Here is a 23,102-nt window from a genome sequence, read left to right on the forward strand (position 1 = left end):
ACATCAATAATTTTTATCTTCCGATTAAATTATAATAAGAGTGACCTAGTTAAATAGAAACCTATTAATATTATGCACTTATCTACCTACTACTGCTTAATTATAACCACCGTTAAAGCCTCCATTAATAACCTGAAGAGTAGGAACATTAAAAGAAATGGGCCAAGTGCGGCTGACGACGAGTCGCTCCAGTAGGTCGCGCCACTGTACCTCCTTCCCCACTTCTCAAATGTTACCAACCATCCTCTGGACTGATCTTTTTTTTTTCAGTTGAACTCCAAAGAGAAAGGTGTATAGAGGTTGTTTATTATTTAATGTCAGTGAATGTTTTCTATATCATTTACCTGGTTTAATGGACTCATATTTATAGTAGTGTTTGTTTTAGCTTTCTGTGTATTTTTAGTTCAATTATTCTACCATTGGAGACGCTATTTGTCATCTAGTGAAGGTTATTGTTTACATTGTATTGTTATCTTGTTTTTGTTTTTGTCTCTTTTTGTATTCGTATGCAAACTTTAACTTCATTCACAAACAAAAAGAAAATAAATAATTCTCGCATATGAAATTACATTTAAACAAACGTCGTCACTAGATGTGGTACATTATTCACAAAGGAGATAATTTTAAAAATCTTTTGAATGAATTAAAGGATAATAACGGTGCTAGATTTCAAAATTTGATTGCAGTTTTTAATTTTTATTACTCTACTGCAGTAAAAGAAGAAGTAATTGCGCAATTTTTTTTTTCATTTTGGGATTCGAGTTCAAAGTCGATATTTCGCTTAAGTGAGAGCAGGAAATGCTGCAATCCGACGAATCACTTAACTTAATGGACTTCATTTTAAACTTGTCGTTAATTGATATTTTTCAGGCTGACTTTACATCCAAATACCAAATTAGGTGTCGTGGATGGAGGCGACTAGCAAACATCCTTTACTTGTGAATTTCTCATATTAACCATTAAAGTTATAGACTGGGAATATAGCCTAGTGCCGCAATACATCTTAGCTTTGCGGGTCTAGTATCTAACTGCTCGGCTATCGTGACGTCTACTGATATTTGTAACCTTTTTCCAGTAAAATGCGATTAAGGGTACTTGAGGGAGGGTAGATTTCCCTCTAAAGTGCCAGTTTTCCAGTAATGTCCGGTTGCTGCAGCAGGAAAAGTGGAGGTTTTCCCAAATTTTCCTTTTCCTATGTCCACTGGCGTGACAATATATCCTAGTTGTCAAGGTTCCTAGTGTGTTTTGTTTTGCTTGTTACCTACACATGTGAAATTTGGTTTCACAAGTACATATTACATATTACAATCGTTAAACAAGCTGATATAAATGTGTCTCTTTTTTTTTATTTTAATTATGAATTTCTATGCGAAGAAATTAAGTAAGATACCTGAAAAATCTTATAGTCTGAGACGAATGTATCTTTCTCCCCCCCCCCCCCAAAAAAAAAAATATCTTCAGCAAATTTAATTCAGTGCGACCATCGCAGTCTTCTGTTGCGAGTGAATGGAAATCTCTTTTATCTCCCTACAGAATCTGCAGAATCTACCACACCAAGCTGTTTTTAAGTTCTATTTATCTTAAACGACCTAACAGTACAGATCCTTGGTTATTCTTGAAATTTTTTGGAACTTAATTTTCGAGTATTATCTTTAAACTTAGTGTAATTATACTTGGACTTAAAGACGCCACGAAAGCCGAGCGTTTAGAGGCTAGACCCGCAAAGCTAAGATGTATTACGGTACTAGGCTATATTCCCAGTCTATACCTTTAATGGTTAATAAGAGAAATTTTGCAGTAAGGTATGTTTGCTAGTCGCCTCCTTACGCGACATTTAATTTGGTAGTCGGATTTAAAGCCTGTCTGAAAAAATAGACAATTACTTTACTTTAATTAAGACTTCATTAATTTCTACACCCACATACGGTTTACAACACCATCTTCCTTGTAAGACCTACCCAGTTTTATAAACTCCCTCTATATTAAATTCGCAGCTACTTTGATCTCTGCAATCACAGATGACATGTTCTGGAAACTAGGACAGCGCTGTTCTGTATGATGTGTGTATGGAGGAGAGGAGGGTGATCAAGCACGTCTGACATGCATTACTTGGTAGTGGCATTATATTGAAATAGCCAACTCTGGTTCCCTTTCCCCAGTTAGTTACAGTTCCTTGTTCTTGTATATTACACCAATTTAGTAGTTGTCACCACAAGAATTCTGGACTGTATGTTAGGTGTAATTTAGTCAGCATAGAACATAATGTACTTGGAAATATACATTATCATTATTATTATTATTATTGTGCCTTGTACTGGCAAATGGATGCCTTGCCAGAAATTGTATGCAATTTATTAAAACTGTACTTTTATGAACAATATTATTATTTTAATTATTCATAAATACTCGTATTTGTTTAACATTGATGGTTATTTTTGTATTTTTATTTGGGTTGACGGAGTTATTACGAACTGCGACTTCTAAGTTCCTCCCAGGAACCCCCAGGACACCTCCTGGGTGATAAAACAGCTCACACAGGTTCCCTGAAGATTACCAGCTACAGGACAAGTCCTTAATGTAGATCTTTGATCGTAGATCGGGGCTTTGCTTCCCAGTACTAGGGTCTTGGCGGTCGGTGGTAACACATGATCTGATGAATTCTTAGTTTACCTGAGCCAGATGGTAGAATTGATTTAATCTCTAAGTGGTCGTGTCCTAGAAACCATCTTAGACTAATTTTGTCTTTATTTTGACTTCAATAGAAATAAAGTAAACTGACCAAGTGACTTATTTTTTCGGAAAAAAACACGGCCAAGGTGTACTTAGTTTGTTCCCCCCCCCCCAAGCAATTTCATACTGTTATTATCGCCTCAGCTTGTCCCAGTGTGCCGGAATGAGTCTAAAAAAAAAAAAAATAATAAAAAGAAAGAAACGTTAGAAAGTTCTTCAGCTATTGTGCGGAACAGCTACACAATAGTGTGTGACAAGATAGCAGTATAGCCAACTGTCACCACACCTGTATGAAAGCTAAAAAAATTCCCCGAAGAGGGGAAGTTACCAAAAGATTGTTTCTTTATGGTCTTCTTTCTTTCCATCTTCTATGGAGAAGTGTGCCAACTGAATCCCCTCCATCTTCAATTTCTTTTCTGCTCCTCCCACCCTTGGCTTGCTTTGAAAGACTTCAGGCACCTTTCTCTCCGGCAACTGTGTCCATCCACCTCCTACTAAATTATCAAAGAATGTCATATCAATGTAAACAAAACCAAATGAATTGAAAAAGAAAGAGAACTCATTCAACTAATTGATCTCCGTGTATACGTATGTGCAGATACATCGTATGAAAAGGCGTGCCGACGTGGCAGTGCTCCAGCGACTCCAGTGCTCGGCGGTAATCGGACTTTGGAGCTTACACCTTCCAGGATTGTGGTAAGTTGGAAAACATTTAATTACTATTATTTTAATTTGGATTATCCAAAATGATGGGGGTGTGTATCTAGAAATCTTCCAGTTTCCTTGATCATTATCACTCAACCAGAAGTGCTTCTGACTCACATCCCTTGAACTCTCTCTCTTTTGCCAGGATATTCCCCAACAAGTTCACTCCAGTTCCAGGATATCCTTTAGAACACACAAACTGACAGTATCCTACAGCTTCCTACTTGCTGTACCTGAGATCTGGCCTTATATCCTCCCATGGCATCTCTTTAAATTTCATCTACCCAAGTTTAGGTTATCGTTCGGTTTGGTTTGGAAATAGTGTAAATCTTCGGATGGCTCTAGTTTGGGTCTAGATTCTTGTCCAAGAGCTCGTCTTGGGTGCTGCTATTTTTGGGAGCTAGCTAGGCTAGCTGTATGAGCCTAGAGAGGATGTGGACAGCCTAGGGCAGTGATGGCAAACCTATGACCCGCGGGTCAGACACTCGCGCAAGCTTTTCACTGACCCACAATTGCTAAGCTACCATTTGTTTGTTTACGCGGGTTGATTTAGATTTTCTAATTGTGTGGATAATTTATATTCTATCTGTATTTTTTCAATCACGCATTGACACAAAAGCAATTTAAATGCCATCTATAAAACCTTTAGTTTGATCATTACAGTTCTAAAACGCAAATGACGACAAATGCTTTTGTAGTATTTGAAATAAAGCAAAAGTGTTAACAAAATATCAAATAAAATGTATAATTTTACCCACATTTTGTTTGTTAAAAAAAAAATCGACAACCCAAAGCAAATAACCATATTTAGATTTTTCTTCAGATAAAACACACTTTTGTAAGGTTTTGTTCAGTTATGTTTGTAAAAAGAGACTTCCATAGCACTTGTTTCGTCCCGTTTTACCCGTTAAGCCAACTGAATTTTAAAGATGTTTAGTTTTGAAAATATTCAGTTTAAAATTTTTAAACTTAACTCTTGCGCAAATGGGCATTAGTGACCCAAGAGCTAGTACTAAAAAAAATGAACAAAATTTGACCCACGTCTCAAAAAGGTTCGCCATTCCTGGACTAGGGCTTTATTTCACTCCCCTTCTACAAGTATCCTCTTTCTATAGAAATTATATTAGTAGAAAATTATAGTAGATTTCATTAAATATTTCCCTATTAACAGATAACTTGTGTAGTTAATGTTGTGTAAAAAAAGAAAGATGGCTACAGATAGAGGAATGCACTAATTACATGTTTTAGAAATGCACGTGCATGTTAACCAGTGAGCTACAGACAAACCGACCGCTTTCACACCCTTTCTCCTTGCCCCCCACCACCTCCTCTGTGTAAAGCGTCAGTTCGTCCACAGTGTGTATTCACTTCCTGGGATAAGTCCAATAACTTCGCTACATCCTCCTCATATGTGGGGGACGTGTTTATACACCATCATGACCAGTTTAAACTAAAAAAAACAGTTTACTTCGCTGCACCACTGCCACCTATATTTTTTTTCACGGCCCCTCCCAAAAGAAAAAAAAAAAAGCACGATTTAATGATAGAAATTAAAACTTCAGATTACTGGAGGGTGTGCCCCAAATTTGTGTTGAAAAACAACTTCTGAAATTGGATGCGGCTTGTTCTCTTCCCCCTAGAAGAGAGGAATTACTGCAATCAATGTTTTTATTTTTCCTTCTTTTAAACCCCTCCTTTGTAACAGGAAGTTTTACGATCGATTCCTTTTTTTGGCAGAGTTTACACCGGAAATCATCATTTTACGATCTCCTCAAAACGGAAAAGTGGCTTTTATAAATTGTTCCTGTGTACACTGCTCGTATGTGAATGTTTTAGAAACTGTCCGGAAGTAGACAGTCGTACAAGGGCTGATCGTCAAAAAACTGCACGATAAAGCGTAACCTTGAAATTTATACCCAACTTTTGGATAATAAATATAAACGCATTGATTGTTTAAATTCTTTGACAGCCGTCATCAGTCTAAAACCCTTAATTTCTTCAACGTTTCAGGCCAACCCAACATCCATCTTCAAAATTTAAATGTATTTTTCTAAAATAACACTTAACGTAACATGTTTACGGAAGTGATCAGTCAAGTTTCTGGTACAAACTCTAATTTTCCAAGAAAATTTGAACTGCGTAAAATGCAAAGGAAGTCTCGCATGTGTGTATTCACAGCAGATTGGCTCGTTTTATTCTTTCGCCATTTTGCATCTTCGATCTTGGTGATGTTGAACAGATGTACAAACAGGTGTACCCTTGGAATATTTAATGAACAACACGTTACCTCATTCCCTCATTTGTGTATATTTTTTATAGTTTATTTTATTTTTATAGTTTTATTGTTTATATGGTCTCTAAATTGTAGCTATTAACTATTAGTTTTATGGCTACGAGGGGGTTATTAAAGATTGATCTAATTTTAGACACTAACCGTGAAAACTGCTTTTGGTAAGCGGGAGGGGCTTGAAGCAAAAAGCAAACTAAGAAAATGCCTCAGAGCATAACCCAGGGAAATCTTATTATAAATCTTCTCGGCGGAAAAGTTACATGCCTCTAACAAACCAACACTTTCCCTTGTTTTCTTTCACCATCACTTTTAATGACTCAACACAACAGTATTCTTGTCATGTTAATTTGACCGGACAAAGTCCCAGAATGTCTGTTGCAGTTTTTAGTCAAGTGATAAACGTGATTTTAAGTCTCGTTTCGCTTTCATTATCCGTTTTTATTCTAGAATTTATTGTGAACAAGTTTCAAAGTTTCAAAATCATCCGAAGTGTCATTTTGAAATAGAATGTGGACACGACTTTTATTTTTTTTTTAAATTTGTTTGCCTTAAATTACAAAATTCTCTAAGACTAATGAACTTTTAAAAAATACGTGATGTACCGGAAATTCCTTCTTAAAATACATTCGCATTACAAGATTTTCATATAGAACCGGAAGTCCTCTAAGATCTGGATAGACACTGTACTAAAGTTAAAAGAGATCCACACTTCTTGCTTAGCGATAATTTTTAAAACTTGAAATTCTTGCACTACATTTAATTCTAATCAATTGGGCTTTAGAAGGAAAACCATTTTGATTTAAGAGTTTTTATTATGTGTAAAATCAAATATATTCCCACATAACCTGAACTTATTCAAGAAGAAGGCAGTGATAAATAGACGTCACTTAAACTCTCTTTACTAAAACATCCAACAGTCTTATAACCTCTCACATGTAACCTTTACTTTTTCTAACAGAACCACTGATGAGTGCACCCATCCTTGCACTGTCACTTCGTTACATTATTGAACTATTTTTAAATTGTTTATCTATACAGAACATTGAATGGGAAACTATATGTTAAATAAAAGGTTTGTTGGAAAAGTATTCAGACCATTACTTATTAAAAATAACATTTGTTTTCTACAAGAATCGCACCCTAAAATCCTCTAAATAGTCCTTTAAGGCAGCGCCGGAACACTCATTCGAGATGGCGGATGTTTGGTCTGCGATATATAATCTCTAATCGACTTTAGAGCAATTTTCAGCTTGCCAGAAAAGCCAAAAAATAACATGGAGCCATTAACGGGAGAATTGGAGGCTGACAAAGCCCAGGTTCAGCGAGGAAACAGTGCCGTAGTTATGGTACCATTGACTCGCAATTGCTGCGTACTCCATCAGAAGAGCGCACCATGCGCGGCGCCTTCGTGACGCTGTGAGCCAGACCTCTGGGCAGCTGGCAGCTTCACCTTTTATAATGTACACGCCCATTTCATACTGAGATTTCTAGCTGCACACCACAGCACACCTGTGCTTCTTCGACCTCCCCGAAAAGTCTCCGTTTAACATCTGGCTTTCTCCAAGTTGGAAATGCCCCTGAAAGTTACTAGATTTCATTCCAGAGAGTACATGCAGCTGTGCTTTCTCAAAAAGGGGGCGTTCCAAAGCAGACTGCTTCCGACATGGACAAAACTGATGTGATTTTATTTTTTTCAAATAAATAAATAATTACTTTAAATTGTTTTTTTGTTTCAGAACTTCTTTTCAAAAAGATCTTTCAGAGCAAATCCCTTGAAGAGAACTAAAAGTGTGACGAAACTTGAACGGAAAAGGCCACCGGATTCCGACGGGTAAGTGGTTTTTTTAATGAGGAAAGTTTATGGAGATCAGAATTTGTCCGGCTAATCTGGGATAACCTGTTGGGATAACCAGTGCCCTCCCTGTACCATTTTATTTTGATATAGGGCGCTAAGGTTTTGATCAAAATGTGTCAGTGAGGTGAACTGTTGTAGTTACAATATTTTCCAGTATTTTAAGATTTCCTCTGAAAATGCCGACTTCGTTTTTTTTATACTTCCTGTTCTAATTACTCATAAATAGATCGAAAACTATAGAACCTCGAGTGGTAAGCAATAGTCTTGCGAGTAGTCACAGCAGAATAAAACGATGAACTAGTCAAAACTAATTAAACTGTTTTCACAAAATGTACACAAAGACTTGAGTTTCCCTAGTCCGGCCAGTCACGCTAGATAACTGTCACCGCTACTTCCGGGAATTTGGCCGCGTAACTAATCTACAACAATAGTAATGAACTCTTTTCGTCTACAGTAAAGAGAGGTTATAAGAACACAAAGTGAAAAAACAACAACAAAGTCTAGTAGTGAACTCTGGTGAACAGAGACAGTACTGTTGTTTCTAAGATAATTTACCTGTTCCCATTTCTTGTGTATCTGTCACAAGAAATTTAGTAGTGAATTAAGTGATTCGTACGTTTTTCAGAGGATTCTTGTGTCCCCCATAATTTTGTTATTATTTGGGACATGGTCTTTCCTTCTAAGAAAAACTATTAACTAAGTTCGATTCTTCTTTTAAGTTCGATTTTTCTCGAAAAGGTTCCAATTAATTTCTCTAAACTTGCTATCCACACTGCACACGTTAGATTTGAAACGTAGGTCCCTTCTGGGAGGGGGTCCACGTTATCGAGAGTTACAAGGGTAACTATATTTTCCACTTCGAAGAAAATTATTCTGAAATGTTCCACTGCTCACTGAAAGAGATTTCCTCAAAACTTTGCCCAATCGTTTTCCATGAACAGTTTTTGGAGATTACCCTGATCTACACTTTAAGAGCAATCATTTTTGCAAGGAAAATTCTTTTCCTTGGTGCAAGCTGAGTATTTGTGAACCATTAAAAAATGGAATGCTGAGACAAAAAAAAAATACAAAAAGAAAAATTAGCTTTATTTAATAATCGCTTAATCAGCACTATCAACAGTAAATCAGTTTTTTTTCCTTGTGTTAAGCAGATGATGTAACTACAACTAGCATTTTTGCTAGTAATAAAATAGATTTGATGTCCTTGCAATAGTACCATTTCATTGCACAGTATTAATAGGAATTAACTAAGTAGCAATATTTTAGATTTAACAGCAAATCAATATCTTTGATCGATCAGGATCGATTTATTCTGGTTTTGTTTATCGAAAATGGTTCCTATTGACTTCTTTAAAAGTTGTTATCCCCCTAAAGTGTCGTTTCAGTAATATTTCTAGTTATAAAACTTCTGTAACAACTATGAGTATCAGATTTAATAAACAATTTCCGTGTGGGAAGCTCTTCTATACTGTTTGGCTTTTCCAAGTTTTCCGAAATTTTCTCTACGTATACATATGTATGTTTAGTTCAAGCTTTAATTCTTTTTAGGTTATACTAATTTTAAAATATAGGTGAGCTTTAGCATTAAATTTCTTCCTACTGCATTACTAATTCTAAGTACTAAAAAAAATATAAGTTTCGAAAACTGTGGTAAGATGTAGTCATATGTATGTGTGTTCACCCTCGGTTTTTTGTGGCATCCCATGATGCCAAGAATTATATCCAATATTTGGAATTTGAAAAAAAAAAACTGGCAGACAAGATTCCTGAAGTGAGTCACAAATTGATTAACATATCCGCTATGTGTGCTAGCGGTAACCTAAAAAAAAAACGGGCAAACTGCGAGCTGGCTTGGAGGTTACCACTTTCATACGTGACTTGTTTAGCTAGATCTGTTTACATTGCCGATATGTACTCCTAACCTTAATAGTTAAGAAGGTTTTAGTTTTCTTTTTAATTTCTTTAAAAAAAACAACAAAATATTTACAGATTATTACTAATTTGTTGGTTAATATTTAGTTAACATAGAATATTGGTTTTCGTTAGCAACAAACTGTAACAATAGTGATTGGATAAGTGAGGCAATATTTTCTTTTTTTATTTATTTTTGTTTTTTTTTAATAAATGTACGGTGAAGAGTGACGTCCATAAGAAAAGAAGTGAAGCATTGTTGTGATGAAGGGAGGGAAATAGTGGAAAACTTGGTCTCGCCGTCTTGAACTTCTGTAAAGAAAGCTTCTCCTCAGAGAATTGTGTTGTAAACCTGCTTATAATGTTGCCAGTTTTATAAATCAAATCTTGTTGTATGTTGTAAAATGATTGTGCTTCATCTAAACTTCTAGTATCTTGAAACGTCAAAGAAATTGTAGTTTTCTGTGTGTAAACAAAAAAATTTAGCGTTTTTTTTTTTTGCTCCATCCAACTATTATAACGTTTTTTTGTGACAACCACAAACATTTAATACATTCATAAACTCTACTTGGTGATAAAGAAGCAAAAACTAAGTGAAAAGTAAAACTCATATATTTCTTTCTATTCAACTTACAGAATCGTTCGTGGTTTACGTACCTCAAGATCACATGAGAGTTTGCTATCTGGACAAAGCGCCATGCAGACTCTGGATTTGAGCACTGGAGGTGTTGAAATCAAACCGTTACATCCATCAGTATTAGGACGGGAACATTGTTTCCAGGTTACACTGCCGGCTGGTCAACCTAGGTATTTTTCCTGTAGATCAGACGAAGAACGGGACAAATGGGTGCATAGGTTAGTATTTATGTTCTTTTATTTGTTTATTATTTTGTTTTAAGAAGCTTGTTCCAGAGGGTTACTGATGTTCCCTCGTTACAGACAACACAGTCCTTCCCCAGACATTTAAGTTCCTAAGTAAAGAGAATCCCTTAGCCTGGGTTCGATCCCGGCATCTCCGCGTGAAACCCCCGTCTCTAAAATAACACAAATTATTGTCTTCTCGAGGCAGATAGGTGGACTGCAGAAGAAGAGATAATCTGTAGACTATTTAGATCAGATTTCTGAGTTAAAAAAATACAAATGTAAAAACTGCTCTAACGATTCTCTTTAACTTAGATTTCGTTTTGTTTATAGTCTTAGAAAATCAGTGCAACCTGACCAGGAGCTTCAAAGGCGGACTGATAATTCATTAAAAATCTGGATACTCGAAGCCAAAGGAATAGCCAGCAAGAAAAGGTACTGCTCTTACATTGATGGTGATAGTAATTATTAATTAGAGAAGTTCACTAAAATTTGGAAACTGAGTAATGTATTCAAGTATAACTGGGCAAGTCAATTAGGGAATTTAATTTCTGATTTGGGATACATAAAATTTGGAAACTTATAGTTTAAGTCTGATAGTTTTTTGGACTATGGTATATGTGTCATAATTGATTACTGTTATTGAAACAAATATTTCATTTGGCATTCAATGAGGTCAAATCATGAAGCACCGCCAGCTTTAGCATGTTCGAAGTCTCCTTCACCAATCTCCCGTAGAATTGAGTACGCGTGTACAATTGTGAGTTGCCCACATTAAAGCCCCGTTTGGGCTACTTAAACTGAAATGTCTTACCTAGCAAAAATAGGCACTTGTATTGCTTAATTTTAAACAGTCAAAACGTAAAGAAATTGTTTACACTATTATATATTTTTATAATTGACTGTTGAAGGTATTTCTGTGAACTATGTCTGGATAAAACACTGTACGCTAGGACATCGTGCAAGCAGAAAGGAGAGATGTGTTTCTGGGGAGAACATTTCGATTTCTTCAATCTGCCCACAGTGAACGTCATCAACATTAATTTGTACAGGGAGGCAGATCGGAAAAAGAAGAGAGATAAAAATGTCTTAATCGGTAATTATTAGCTTGTAATGATCGGAAAATCGATATTACTGGATGTCACTTAACAATCGATACTTATTTGATGAAATACAATTGAAATTGCTGTTTTACTTGCTACAGGTAGTGTAAGCATCCCCGTACATGAAGTCACTTCTAGGTATTTAACAGAGAAATGGTATCCAATAATTAGTGAGAAACCGCTGAAGGATTCGCCGGCGCTGCGTGTGAAATGCAGGTTCCAAACTGTGGATATTTTACCAGTCCATGTGTATGAGGAATTTCTGCAGGTAATCTCAAAAAAAAATTTCTTAATCATCCTTTATTTTTAAATTAGATTGTTGTGCTTGAGCTAGAGAGTCTTATTATGGTACCCACGGGGATCTAGCACCTCCTGTTTAATTAGACCTAAAAGGACTCATGGAGGAAACTAGGAAGGCATTGTGTGTTTTTTTTCTCCAACATTTAGACTGGCTATCCTTTCCTAGGACTAATCTACTTTGTGCTAATAAGCAGGCCTATAACCATCCGATTTGCCTTGATTCTGCAACTTACTGTGTCCTAGGCGGAAGCTTAGTACTAGCAGCTGGAAAGGTCCAAGTAAAGATGGAGGAGAAGCTCCGTTAGAACTTCTAACTAGGCTTACCTGCAGTACCCATTGCAATACTTATAGAAAAAAGCCAATCATTAGATGTCCGTCCAGGCTTCCAATACTATGCTGCTTGCAACTCCTCACGATGTTATTCAAACTGTATAGTGATTACCAATCCCTTAAATCTACATCTTTTTACTGGAATTTCGATCAGTTGTAATTTTGTGAGAAAGGTTATGGATAGAATCCCTTCTAAAGTGATCAGAATTAAATGGGACTCAAACCTTCGAAATTTGAAGAAAATTTGATATTCTGGAACGTTAGTGAAAGAAAGTCGTGTCAGTGTTCACGTTAGATTTTGTTTTAACAAAATTATCGTATTTATAATAATATTATTGTATGTTGTTTGTTTGCAGTATTTAAAGAATGAATACAAGTCTATTTGCGAAGTACTAGAGCCTGTGATCGGCGTTAAAGCCAAGGAAGACATTGCAACAGCATTGGTGCACGTCATGCAGCGAGAAGGTTTAGCCAAGGATTTCCTAGCCGACATTGTGATGATGGACATCGATAGAATAGGTAGCTTTTTCTTAGCTTTTCCATCATGTTACAGATCTTTGGTAAAATCAGAAGGGTTTTTTCTGTGAGTGAACTGGAAAATTACAGAAAATTGGTATTACCTTCTCTTGGTAATTTTAGGAGGAATTCTAAATCTTCCTGAAATTTCGGGTTTGAAAAAAAACAAAAAAAACAACAAGAATTATCGTTTGATCTAGAATCTCTTATACGACTTCCCTTTAGCTTGTAATGATCGGAAAATCGATGTTAGTGAATGGTCACTTTGCAATCGATACTTATTTGATGAAATGAGAAATTGAAAATGTTGTTTTACTTATGCTACAGGTAGTGTAAGCATCCCCGTACATGAAGTCACTTCTAGGTATTTAACAGAGAAGTGGTATCCAATAATTAGTGAGAAACTATTTAAGAAGGCGTTTTCAGAGAATGCTTCTCTCAACAGTCACGGTCTTGCGACTGTAATTAAATTGAATTTTAATAAAAATTTGAAGAAAATGTGGACCAAAATTACATTAATTTTGTTCGGATGTTTACTGGCATGAAACTAATATTGTCCTAAGATTGTTTGTAGGTTAGGAGAGTATTTTGAGTGAGGAAGGAGGTAATAGAAAAAAATAAAATCTTACTGCTAATGATATAATGTTGAGGCACAAGAGTTGAAACGGAAATGCTATTGACAAACGCACTCCCGCCTATCTAGTGAAAGGGTGGCTATTTTTAACGTTCTTTCCCTTTCGTTCTGTATTTAGGGCTGTTGGCAACTAGCCGAATAGTTTGTAACAACTTCTTAGCCTACAACTAATTCTGCATGTGGTATTTTATTATTATTATTTTTATTTCTCGCCTTGTGTTGGAAGTTGAGTTTGCCCTTGGATTATATTGGGAACCCGGAGGTTCCAAACGGTGAAATAGAAACTTGTAAAAGGTGCGTGAAAAAGAGTCTGAAGTTCACAAATCGCATATATTAAGATTGGGTACTTACCTTTGGATTTGGCAAGAAAGTTGAAGCTCAAAATCCCTCAAATCTGAACTATCATATTTATAAAGGATCAATACTTTACTTCGAACCTTTTTTTTGGGGGTGAAGGGGAAAGATTATTGAACTTCGAGAGTTCAGGAGACCATCAGTGATTTCTCCCGCACTGCAAGCAAAATCAAAGATGTTTTTTACTTTTTCTTACTGATAGAAGAGAAGTAAAAGTAAAGTAATAGCCTATTTTTTCAGGCGGGGCTTAACGTCCAACTACCATTTACTAGGTGTCGTGGACGGAGGCGACTAGCAAACGTACTTTACTATTTCTCATTTAACCATTAAATAAAATCCAAGGCCAAGACCGGGAATCGAATCCCGTACCACAATGCATATTAGCTTTGCAGGTCTCGCCTCTTACCCGCTCGGCTACCGTGACGCCTACTGATAGAAGAGAAATGATTGCGGTTTAAATGTGTTTAATAAACGGATAATATTGGTCTTGAGGTTATCTATAAAACTTTTTTATGCTTCATTCAGCGAAATTAAATGTTAATTGTTAGAAGAAAATTAGGTCACTTAGAAATATTTGGTGTGTAAGAGGGGAAAAAGTCTTGAGAATGTTCAAACCAGATTTTTTTTTTAATATTACAGAAGATGAGAGGCTAACGTTTCGTGGCAATTCATTGGCAACCAAGGCAATGGAAGCGTATTTGAAATTGACGGGCGAACGTTATCTGCACACAACACTGGGCGATCTTGTGACCGGGGTGCTCACTTCAGGCGTGGACTGTGAAGTGGATCCATTGAAGGTGCCTGGTTCGCCGACACTAGCTAAACAACAGGCTAACCTGAGGAACACCGTGGAGACTACCTGGGCCAGGATACTGGCCTCACATACCAACTTTCCTAGGTACATCCTTAGATCCGTCTACAAACTAAACTAAGAAAAAAAGAAAGCTGCAGTAAATTAACTTATTAATTGTATTACGTTTGATTTTTTTTTTTTTCTCGCGTCCATCTTTATATTTGAAATTTACAAAAAATCAAAATCAAATGTTACAGCGAACTGCGTGAATGTTTCTGCGTGATGCGTGAGAGATTGGCAGCTTCTGGTAGACAGGATATCAGCGACAACCTCATCTCCGCCTGCATATTCTTAAGATTTCTATGTCCTGCCATCTTGTCTCCAAGTCTTTTCAACATCACTCATGGTAATTTGTTAATAAACTCATCTTTTGAAAATGTGGATTAGGTTCACAATGTCAGGCAATTTGATTAGAAATTGTTAAATAGTACATCTGTTGGATCAGTGCAGAGTTACAGTGCCTTCAAGACGGTAAAAAAGATCTGCATTTTATATTTATAATTGGCCTGGTGAAATGAACTTAATTTCTCTTCTGTACTAAGTGTTCACTGAATATCCAATAACATTATTGGATGTCGTTATTTGTACTCAATTTAGATTCTCATTGATTATGGAGTAAACTTAAAACTTCGCAAGAAATTCATATCATGACATAAATTTCTCATTAGAACTATTTATTTGTAAAGTGATTTCATTAAATTCATAATTTATAAATTTAAAATGAAAAATTTAATAACAAATTTTTCTTTTCTTCTGCAGAATACCCTAACGAAAAAGCAGCTCGTAATCTCACTCTGGTGGCCAAAACGCTGCAAACATTGGCCAATTTCACCAAATTCCAAGGAAAAGAGAATTTCATGGAGTTTATGAACGACTTTCTAGAACGAGAGGCACCCGCCATGAAAGATTTTTTGAATATTATTTCTGTTAGTTTCCATTTTTATTATCAAGTATTGATTACTTATTAATCATGTATCTGTTTATATATTATTATAATTTTTTCTAATTTTTTTTTTTTTTTTGTTTATTTAATGATAACAGAGTCATTCTGGTAAAGAATTGTATCCAAACGGAAGTACAGACTTTGATGGATACATTGACCTGGGCAAACAATTGTCTATTTTGCATGCACTACTACAAGAGTGCGTGTCAAAGGTGGCAGCCGCTCGGCTAGCCGATGTACAACACTTACACTGCATCTTGGAGAGGGTGCGAGCCGCCCTGGCTCAGCCTCAAGGTACTTCTGCAGTCAGCCTGCTGAGGCAGGTGTCTGTACCGCAGACACATGCTGATCAGGCTAACTATCAGTCTCTGCAGAGGAATATATTTAGGTACTTTTTTTTTATTGTCAGTTTTTGCAGTATTTTTTGGTGTGCTGTTTCTGTATTTTAGCTTGGAACTTGAGACCACACTGATTGTCATTGAGCAGTGGCAGGCCATCAGAACATGTTGGAAAATCCCTCACTGAGGAGGAAATTTCCAACAAATTTAAGTTTAACGAAGAAATCTAAACGACCCTGGAAATCTTCCTTTAAGAAAGAAAATATTTTAGGAAAGAAAATTAAGTTTAGGCTTTTATTTACCAATGAGGTGATTTTCGTTCTTGATTCCTCAAGTTTGTCGTAGTCACTCTATGTACGACTAATGGTAGCTACAGCTGTTTAGAGCTGCTCCTGGCCTATGTTTAAGTGAAAGTTGTGCAGAGCCAATCGTCCTGCATCATGGAATACCTGTATCACCTAACTATCCAACGAATCCAACTCGGCAAATCAAGGCATCCCTGACGTGACAGTTAATGATACGCAACGGTGGCAGCATTCAGGTTCAGCAGTACTAGAATTAATAGGTACTGTGGCCTCAAGGAGTCCATGAGTTCTGCCAAATCCAATATAAATCCATTCAGATCAGACTAAAAGTCAATATAAATTTGAATATAATTCTGGAATAATAGCGTATTTAAGCAAAAAGTAACTTTTTACCAGGTTTAACGACCCAACAGCATGCAGTGGTACTACAGTGGTGGCACATTGTGGAGCTACTTCGTCCGCATCGTGCCAGCTGGTCGCCGAAAGCAACAAATCACCATTGGTGGGCAGGGCTTCAACGTTGCCTAGAAATGCTTACCTGCCATCTAGTGCTTCGGCGGGTGCAAGTTTACTGTCTGCAGCGGCCGTGGTTGGCAACGGTCACGAAGAGGGAACCACCTCCTTCAATACTCCAGTCAAACATCATCATCACCATCACCATCATCATCATGTGTCGGTGAGTTTTTTTTTTTTGGTCAATGATGGTGTGGGTCTGATTATTTCTAGGAAACTAGAATTTGAGGAGTTCAACACTTTCTGCATTTGTTATGTTACAGAGAGGTCGTATCGGCATGAATGGACATGGTCACATAGATGATCTCTCAGATTGTGAACTTGACCCACAACATAAAGGAAGCCAAGTGTCCATTTCCACCTTGTCCAATGTTGCTTCTTCAGGGTATGTATTTTTGTAAAAGTATTATTTGCTTTTGGGGAGGTACAAAGCTCATCCTAAACTTATTTAAGCCTAGTTCAAAGGGAGATTCAGATCCTTCACTTCCGGAAACAGTTTTTTTTAACGCATTTCCGAAAGCAATAAAAGGTCCTCGTCGAATTCAGTTTTATTGGTGTCCTTTTATTTCCTCGCAATGGATGAATTCGCTTAGAGCTTATTTTCTATTAATTTTCTTAATTTCTATTAAAAACTTCAAATTTGTGGTAATAATTGTTCTAGACTTTAGGGGTGATAACTAAAATTCAGTTCAAAGATGTAAGCTTCATTAAGATTAATTTCTATATTTTAAAATGAAAACAAAAATTTCAGTTACCAAAGTTTTGCCGCCTACAGCCAGAGTTCAAGTCCAGTCGATCTCACAACACCAGCTAACAATAACAATAACAACAACAATGGAAACAATAACGCTGCAGTATTGATGAATGGCGTGAACGCCAATGGCACTCCACCATTAGCATTTGCAAATCCAGTGTATCAACAGCACATTAGGAGTCCTAGAAGAGTGAGGTTTTTTTTTTGTATTTAATCAAGATTGTAACAGGAGTGTATAAAACTTTAGCTCTATTAATTACTTATTTCATTGATTGTTAGGTGGAACGACGATGTAGATCATCCTCTAGTTCGGACGGTGAACCCGATATAAGTGGTTCTAGTCTGTTAGGAAGTACTGGTCCGGCGGTAACCAATGGCGGTCTGGTAGCAGGGCGGCCAGCACCTCGCTTGCCCAGGACGAACCCCCAGTGTTCGGCTGCAAGGCCACACCCACCATGGCATGCCCACAATCATTACACAAATAATAATTCACAGCATGTTATTGGTAAGTATTACCTTTTGGAATACAGTGTAAGTTTGATGTAAGGAATGTAAATCCTGATCCTAATTTGTGGGATCACAAAGTCCCCTTGCAGAACGCCATGGCATAGATGAACGAAGACTTCAACAACTCTAGTTTTGATGCGCTAGACAATAGAAATCGTTTGCGAGCAAAATGTACGGCGTTTCGTCCTTTTTTGACTTGGCGATTTTACTATCAGCTCTATTCTAAGTAGAAGTGCTCTGCAGCTAAGATTGTAATCTTAGCTTGACTTGAGGCTCTGTCTGGGGGCATATTGAGAGACACCTCTCTTCTTGCAAATCATCTCTCCTTCCCCCAAACTTTAGTAACAGAAATTTTGAAAGTGTTAAATCCAATTTTTTAAAAATAAAAAAAATTGTTACAGGCATGCAGCAACCAAGGAGGATGTCATTAGAGTCTACTAGAGATCTCTCTGATAGTTCAGAGGAAGAAAATTGTCGTCCTGGTACCAGGAGGTCAAAGCGAAACGACCAAGTTATGAGAAAGGTATCTGTTAGAATGCTTTTTGACTGATTATACATTTTGTATTAGGATTTTTTAAAGAATAATCTACAAGTCGAGCAAAAGAGTTTTTCCAATCTAGCTTTGGGTTATTTTTCCAGTACGAAAGAGACATTGAAAGGCTGCAGGCTTCAGTCGAAGTTCTGAAGATAAAACTAGAGCAGGCTGATTTGGAAAACGAGAGCGCTTCAAATATTTCCGCACCAGCGGACGAGCCGGACAATATGAAAGGAATCATTGCAAGGTAATGACGGATTATAATATTTATTATTTTAATATAAGTCGCTTAGAGGTCATTTAGTGGGCACAGCCGGTCGCAAGTATCTTGATTGTCTACATCGGCACACGTCCTTGTCAGAAGAATCAAACGAAAAGCTAAGAGCAGATTTGTTGACTTAAACCCTAGACTTCCGTTTTATGAAAATCTACTGTGGATTTAGTAATCGTAAGCAGCCAAAAGAGGTTTATTGTAGCCACCCTCGGAGGACTGGCGAGGAGGAATCTCTTCTCTTTTTTTGATGAGTGCCAAATGTCTCATTTGTTACTAAGGATATCTCAAACTACCAAGATGACCTGTGGCCTTTCTCTTCCTCTGTAAATTGGGGAACGTAATATAACGTCAGAATGTTCTCCAGCGTAAATGGAGCCTAACGCATAGCGGTCGTTGATAATTGAACCGGGTACGTTTCTTTGTAAGACTGACGACAAACATATTTATTGGCCCAGCCTGATTTCCCAGTGATGGTCAGTGCAATCAATAATGGGAGAGCATCATTATCCTGTGGCTACTAGAGCTCTACCGGAAGAGAAGTTTATAAGGGGAGCCTCCATGCGCGCAAACACCAGGCCTTTAATAATGAATCAGCAGATACTCTTTATGTACACTGTAAAAAAAAACAAATTCAAAACATTATTTTTACATATTTCCTTGTTTTTTTTTCTGTTTTTCATGTTGAATCATATAGGTTAATAGCAGTGGAAGAGGAACTGCGCCGTGAACAAAGGAAAATGTCGGACACTTTAACACATAAACAGCGTGTAATCGAAGCACAAGAACATCAGATAGCAGCGCTGGACGCGGCCAACAATCGACTACTGGCTGCGTTATCACGCTATCAATCAGCGCCAAATAACAACAATCAACAACCATCACATCAGCAACAATCTCAACAAGCGCCACAGCAACAACAATCAACCCAACATCAACAGCAACAACAACAACAAAGAGTGTTGGCCAATCTGAGTGAATTACAAAGTTCTTCTTGTTAAAAATAAATAAAGGGAAAATGAAAATAAATAAATAAATTATAAATACGAAAAATAAAACAACAAAAACGATAGGAGAAACAGAGGAGTCCAATAAAATAAAGTTAATTAAAAAAAAAAAATTAAAATTCATTAAAAAAAAGTCGAAAATCGAAGAATTTTTAAACAAAATATGTATTTAAAAGGAAATTTTGTATTTGATTCGTAATTATTTCTACCTCATGGTCATTCTTTTCTTGATTTCCATTCGACTTTCTTCTTTTCAAATCTTCTTTCTCCATTCAACTCAACCAAAAAACATTTCTTTCACCAAAGAGAAATAGATTTTTCACATTTTAGACTTGTATACGAAGAAGAACCAAGATTTAGGAAATCGCCTTCTAAAACATTATTTTAATTTTTTTTTTTTTTTTTTAAGACATTTTTTTTCTTCTTAGCAAACCTAGACTGAACTTTTTTCTGCCTTTATTTCTCTGTATAAACTTAAATAAAATAAAATAAAGAGTATTTATTAGTATAAAAATAAATTAATAACACAAAAAGTATATATATTATGTATTCCTAGAGAGCTTAATTATTAAAAATTAAATAAAATGATAAATTATTTAGGAAAAAGTTTTTCACACAAACTTGAAATATATATTTTTTTTCTTTTTTTCACACAAATGACAAATAAATAATTATTAACTTCTTGTAGAAATCTAAACAGGGATGTAAGAGATTAATTAGCAATCTGTGTAGTGTCAGCCATACGTACACAACAATATGTTTTAGATAAATATTAAATTATGACTTCATTTAAAATAATTAATAAATGCAATTTCCCAGTGTTTTGTAGTCGAGAGAGAATTCTTTAGTCATTTGGTCGTTTTGCTTTTAATTTTAATTATTACTAGTTTTTTAATGACTAGGTGTGACGTACTATTACTTCGCTCTAATTTTCTGTCTTGGAATCATTACAAGTATTTTGTGTCATCATAGTTTTTGATATTTCAAATTGTTCCACCATTAAGATATAAAAGAGATTTAAAAAAAAATTAATTGTACACAGCTGATTTGTTTTTCTGTTAACTCCTAGGTTTACAGTCGCCAGAGCATTCTACAGTATTTTTTTTTGTACTCTCTAATTGCCCAAATCGAATCGCTTCTGGTTTATTCTGTTTTTGTGCAGTCTTGGAAGATGAAATTGGTTTTAAAGAATGGTTGGGGTCCTCCCCACTAAATTCTTGGGTTTCATGAACATTATCAGCATTGAGGGAAAATATTACTTATGGATCCTAAGTTGAGTTGCTTGTACAAAATCATATTTATGGGCTCTGTTCACTTTAAAAGTAGACGATCATCATTTCTGATGTTTTTTCTTGTTTTTTTTTTTATCCAAGAGATGGTTCGGAGTCTTGGCACCCTCTCCTTCCGACAAGTTTACTCTGTAACATGTTCTAGGACATAAGGAGTATTTTTGTGATTTGTCTTGTTGTAGCGCCCAAGTCATCTTCTTTATCTTCCTTAACCTTGAACGGCTGTTAGAGGCTGCCTCTTAATAATAGAGCAAACCTCCTTCAACTCTTTCCTCATCTCAGAGTGCTGATGCCCAAGGCTGACGACGTCTTGTTGAAGTAGATGACTGGCCACCCATCAAACGTCGTCAGAATATTTATCGAAACCTTCCTAACTCCTGTTCTGTACTTTTTCTTATTATTATTAGAAAAGAAAACTTTTTAGCCTGGAAACAACTCAACTTCCGTGCTTCAATCTTACCATCTATTTATCAACAATCAAGCATCCGCCTGCTCAGAATCACAATCGAGCATCCCACCTTGTAATTGTTATCTTGAACATGTGCTAAGCATTGCAACAGGATTTTCATGACTAATTTTCAATCGAAAGATAGTTGCTAAAAATATGCTGCAGATTTTGGACGGACTGGTTCACTGCTCTTTATTTTGATGTATTCTTGTTTTTATACGTATATATAAAAGCGTTTGACCTGACTTGTAGCATACCATCGATGCTCTTGCATTGTCAGCGAATCAAGTCATCATCTTAAGTGCAAAAATCATTCCTTCCAAGTTGTAAGGAAAGGCTAACAACCCCAATTTCACGGTCCAATCTTTCTCTTTCTCATCCTAAACATAATGGACCCACCTATTCGACCACCTCTAACCAAAATTCAAGGCAAGCCCAAAGCTTCTTTTTTTTTTTCTTTTTTTTTTAAGTTCCAAAATTGCAGCATCTACATCTGCAGTGAAATCTATGAAAAAAATCTAAATCCCGTCTAATAAGGTACCCCATAATTTTATTTTTCAACTGAGCTCGAGTGAAGATTCCTTACAACTAATCCTGATGAATCTTGATCCATACTATTTGCTGTGAAGATACAAGGGAATCAATGAATCACAACTTGGTGGCCGACAACCAATATTTATTATACAATGTTAAATTTTTTTTAAAATAAAACTTTTTAAGGCACTCCTGAAAAAAAGCAAAATTATATTTTTTTTTTCAATTATTTCTTTGTATTTACAAATGTAAATAAGTTTGTTAAAATTAATTCTATTATTTTTAAATATTTATTCCTACAAAAAAAAAAAAAAAATCTTGTTTTATTTTTCGTCCTTGCAAAAATCCCGGCTGTGAACCAGGATTAAATTATATTTTGAATAACAATCCCCAGTATTACTAATAATTTTTCCCCCAAAGCACAGTTAAGTTCCCTTCATTTTGTTTTTTGGTTGTAAATATCAGTACATATTATCTATAAATAAATAAAATAATATAAATATTTTCTTTTCGTGTATTTTGTTGTTAATTTTTTATTATTATTCATATTATTATACTATAAAAATTGCTGCACTTCTATTTTTCATGTTTTTAAAAAAAAATTTATAAAAATAATTAAAAAACAGAACATATTTATGTAAAATTTAAGAAAAAAAACTATAATTTGATTTAGATGAAAAAGCCAAAGATTAGTAGTATTTTATTGATTCGTGTAAAAAAATTATTTTATTAATATTAATTGATTCGTGTAAAAGTTTTTTTGTTTTTTTTAAAAAAAATATGAATCTTATGTAAAAAATAATAATAATGATTCGTTCTACCCCAAATAAATACTATATTGTATTATATATAAATACAAAAATTAGTTGTTAGTTTGTTTTGTTGAACTATTATTTTTTTGAATGAGTTTGTGCGAATTGTAAAAATTTTTCACGATAGCCTCATCCCTTCTCCAAAATTATTATTAATGAGTACAAATTAATTATTCTTTATTATAAATTAATAATATTGCCATGAAAATAAATGTTTATTGTCTCCTTATATAACAAAAAACAAAAAAAAAATTGTAATTAATAAAGATTAGAACTTATTCGAGTTTTTTTTTTTTTTGTAATCTAGATAATTTTAATTGTTAATTACACAATTTTTAATTGTATATTGATGGGCCTTCCCTTCTAATTAATATTTTAATAATTATAAAATCCCCCCCAAAGCA

The 23,102-nt window shown here is 35.4% G+C and overlaps 1 protein-coding gene across 11 annotated transcripts in view; it reads left to right on the plus strand.

Annotated features, from left to right (window-relative positions):
- raskol (Ras GTPase-activating protein raskol) overlaps positions 1-23,102 on the plus strand; it is a 477,784-nt gene extending 454,682 nt beyond the window's left edge. For all 11 annotated transcript variants that reach the window (XM_074114203.1, XM_074113733.1, XM_074113779.1 and 8 more), the window contains 18 exons: positions 3,329-3,426; positions 7,462-7,556; positions 10,128-10,346; positions 10,686-10,787; positions 11,264-11,448; positions 11,557-11,723; positions 12,442-12,604; positions 14,229-14,487; positions 14,640-14,788; positions 15,202-15,368; positions 15,484-15,773; positions 16,425-16,704; positions 16,805-16,926; positions 17,293-17,485; positions 17,575-17,800; positions 18,204-18,325; positions 18,442-18,584; positions 19,306-23,102. In XM_074114203.1, coding sequence (XP_073970304.1) covers positions 3,329-3,426; positions 7,462-7,556; positions 10,128-10,346; positions 10,686-10,787; positions 11,264-11,448; positions 11,557-11,723; positions 12,442-12,604; positions 14,229-14,487; positions 14,640-14,788; positions 15,202-15,368; positions 15,484-15,773; positions 16,425-16,704; positions 16,805-16,926; positions 17,293-17,485; positions 17,575-17,800; positions 18,204-18,325; positions 18,442-18,584; positions 19,306-19,609 — 3,284 coding nt within the window. In that variant the 3' untranslated portion in view covers positions 19,610-23,102. The remainder of the gene's footprint in view (positions 1-3,328; positions 3,427-7,461; positions 7,557-10,127; positions 10,347-10,685; positions 10,788-11,263; positions 11,449-11,556; positions 11,724-12,441; positions 12,605-14,228; positions 14,488-14,639; positions 14,789-15,201; positions 15,369-15,483; positions 15,774-16,424; positions 16,705-16,804; positions 16,927-17,292; positions 17,486-17,574; positions 17,801-18,203; positions 18,326-18,441; positions 18,585-19,305) is intronic.

This window comes from Rhodnius prolixus, unplaced genomic scaffold (assembly GCF_049639745.1).
Source record: "Rhodnius prolixus isolate KJV_2025 unplaced genomic scaffold, Rpr scaffold_1, whole genome shotgun sequence".
Classification (NCBI taxonomy): Eukaryota; Metazoa; Arthropoda; class Insecta; order Hemiptera; family Reduviidae; genus Rhodnius; species Rhodnius prolixus.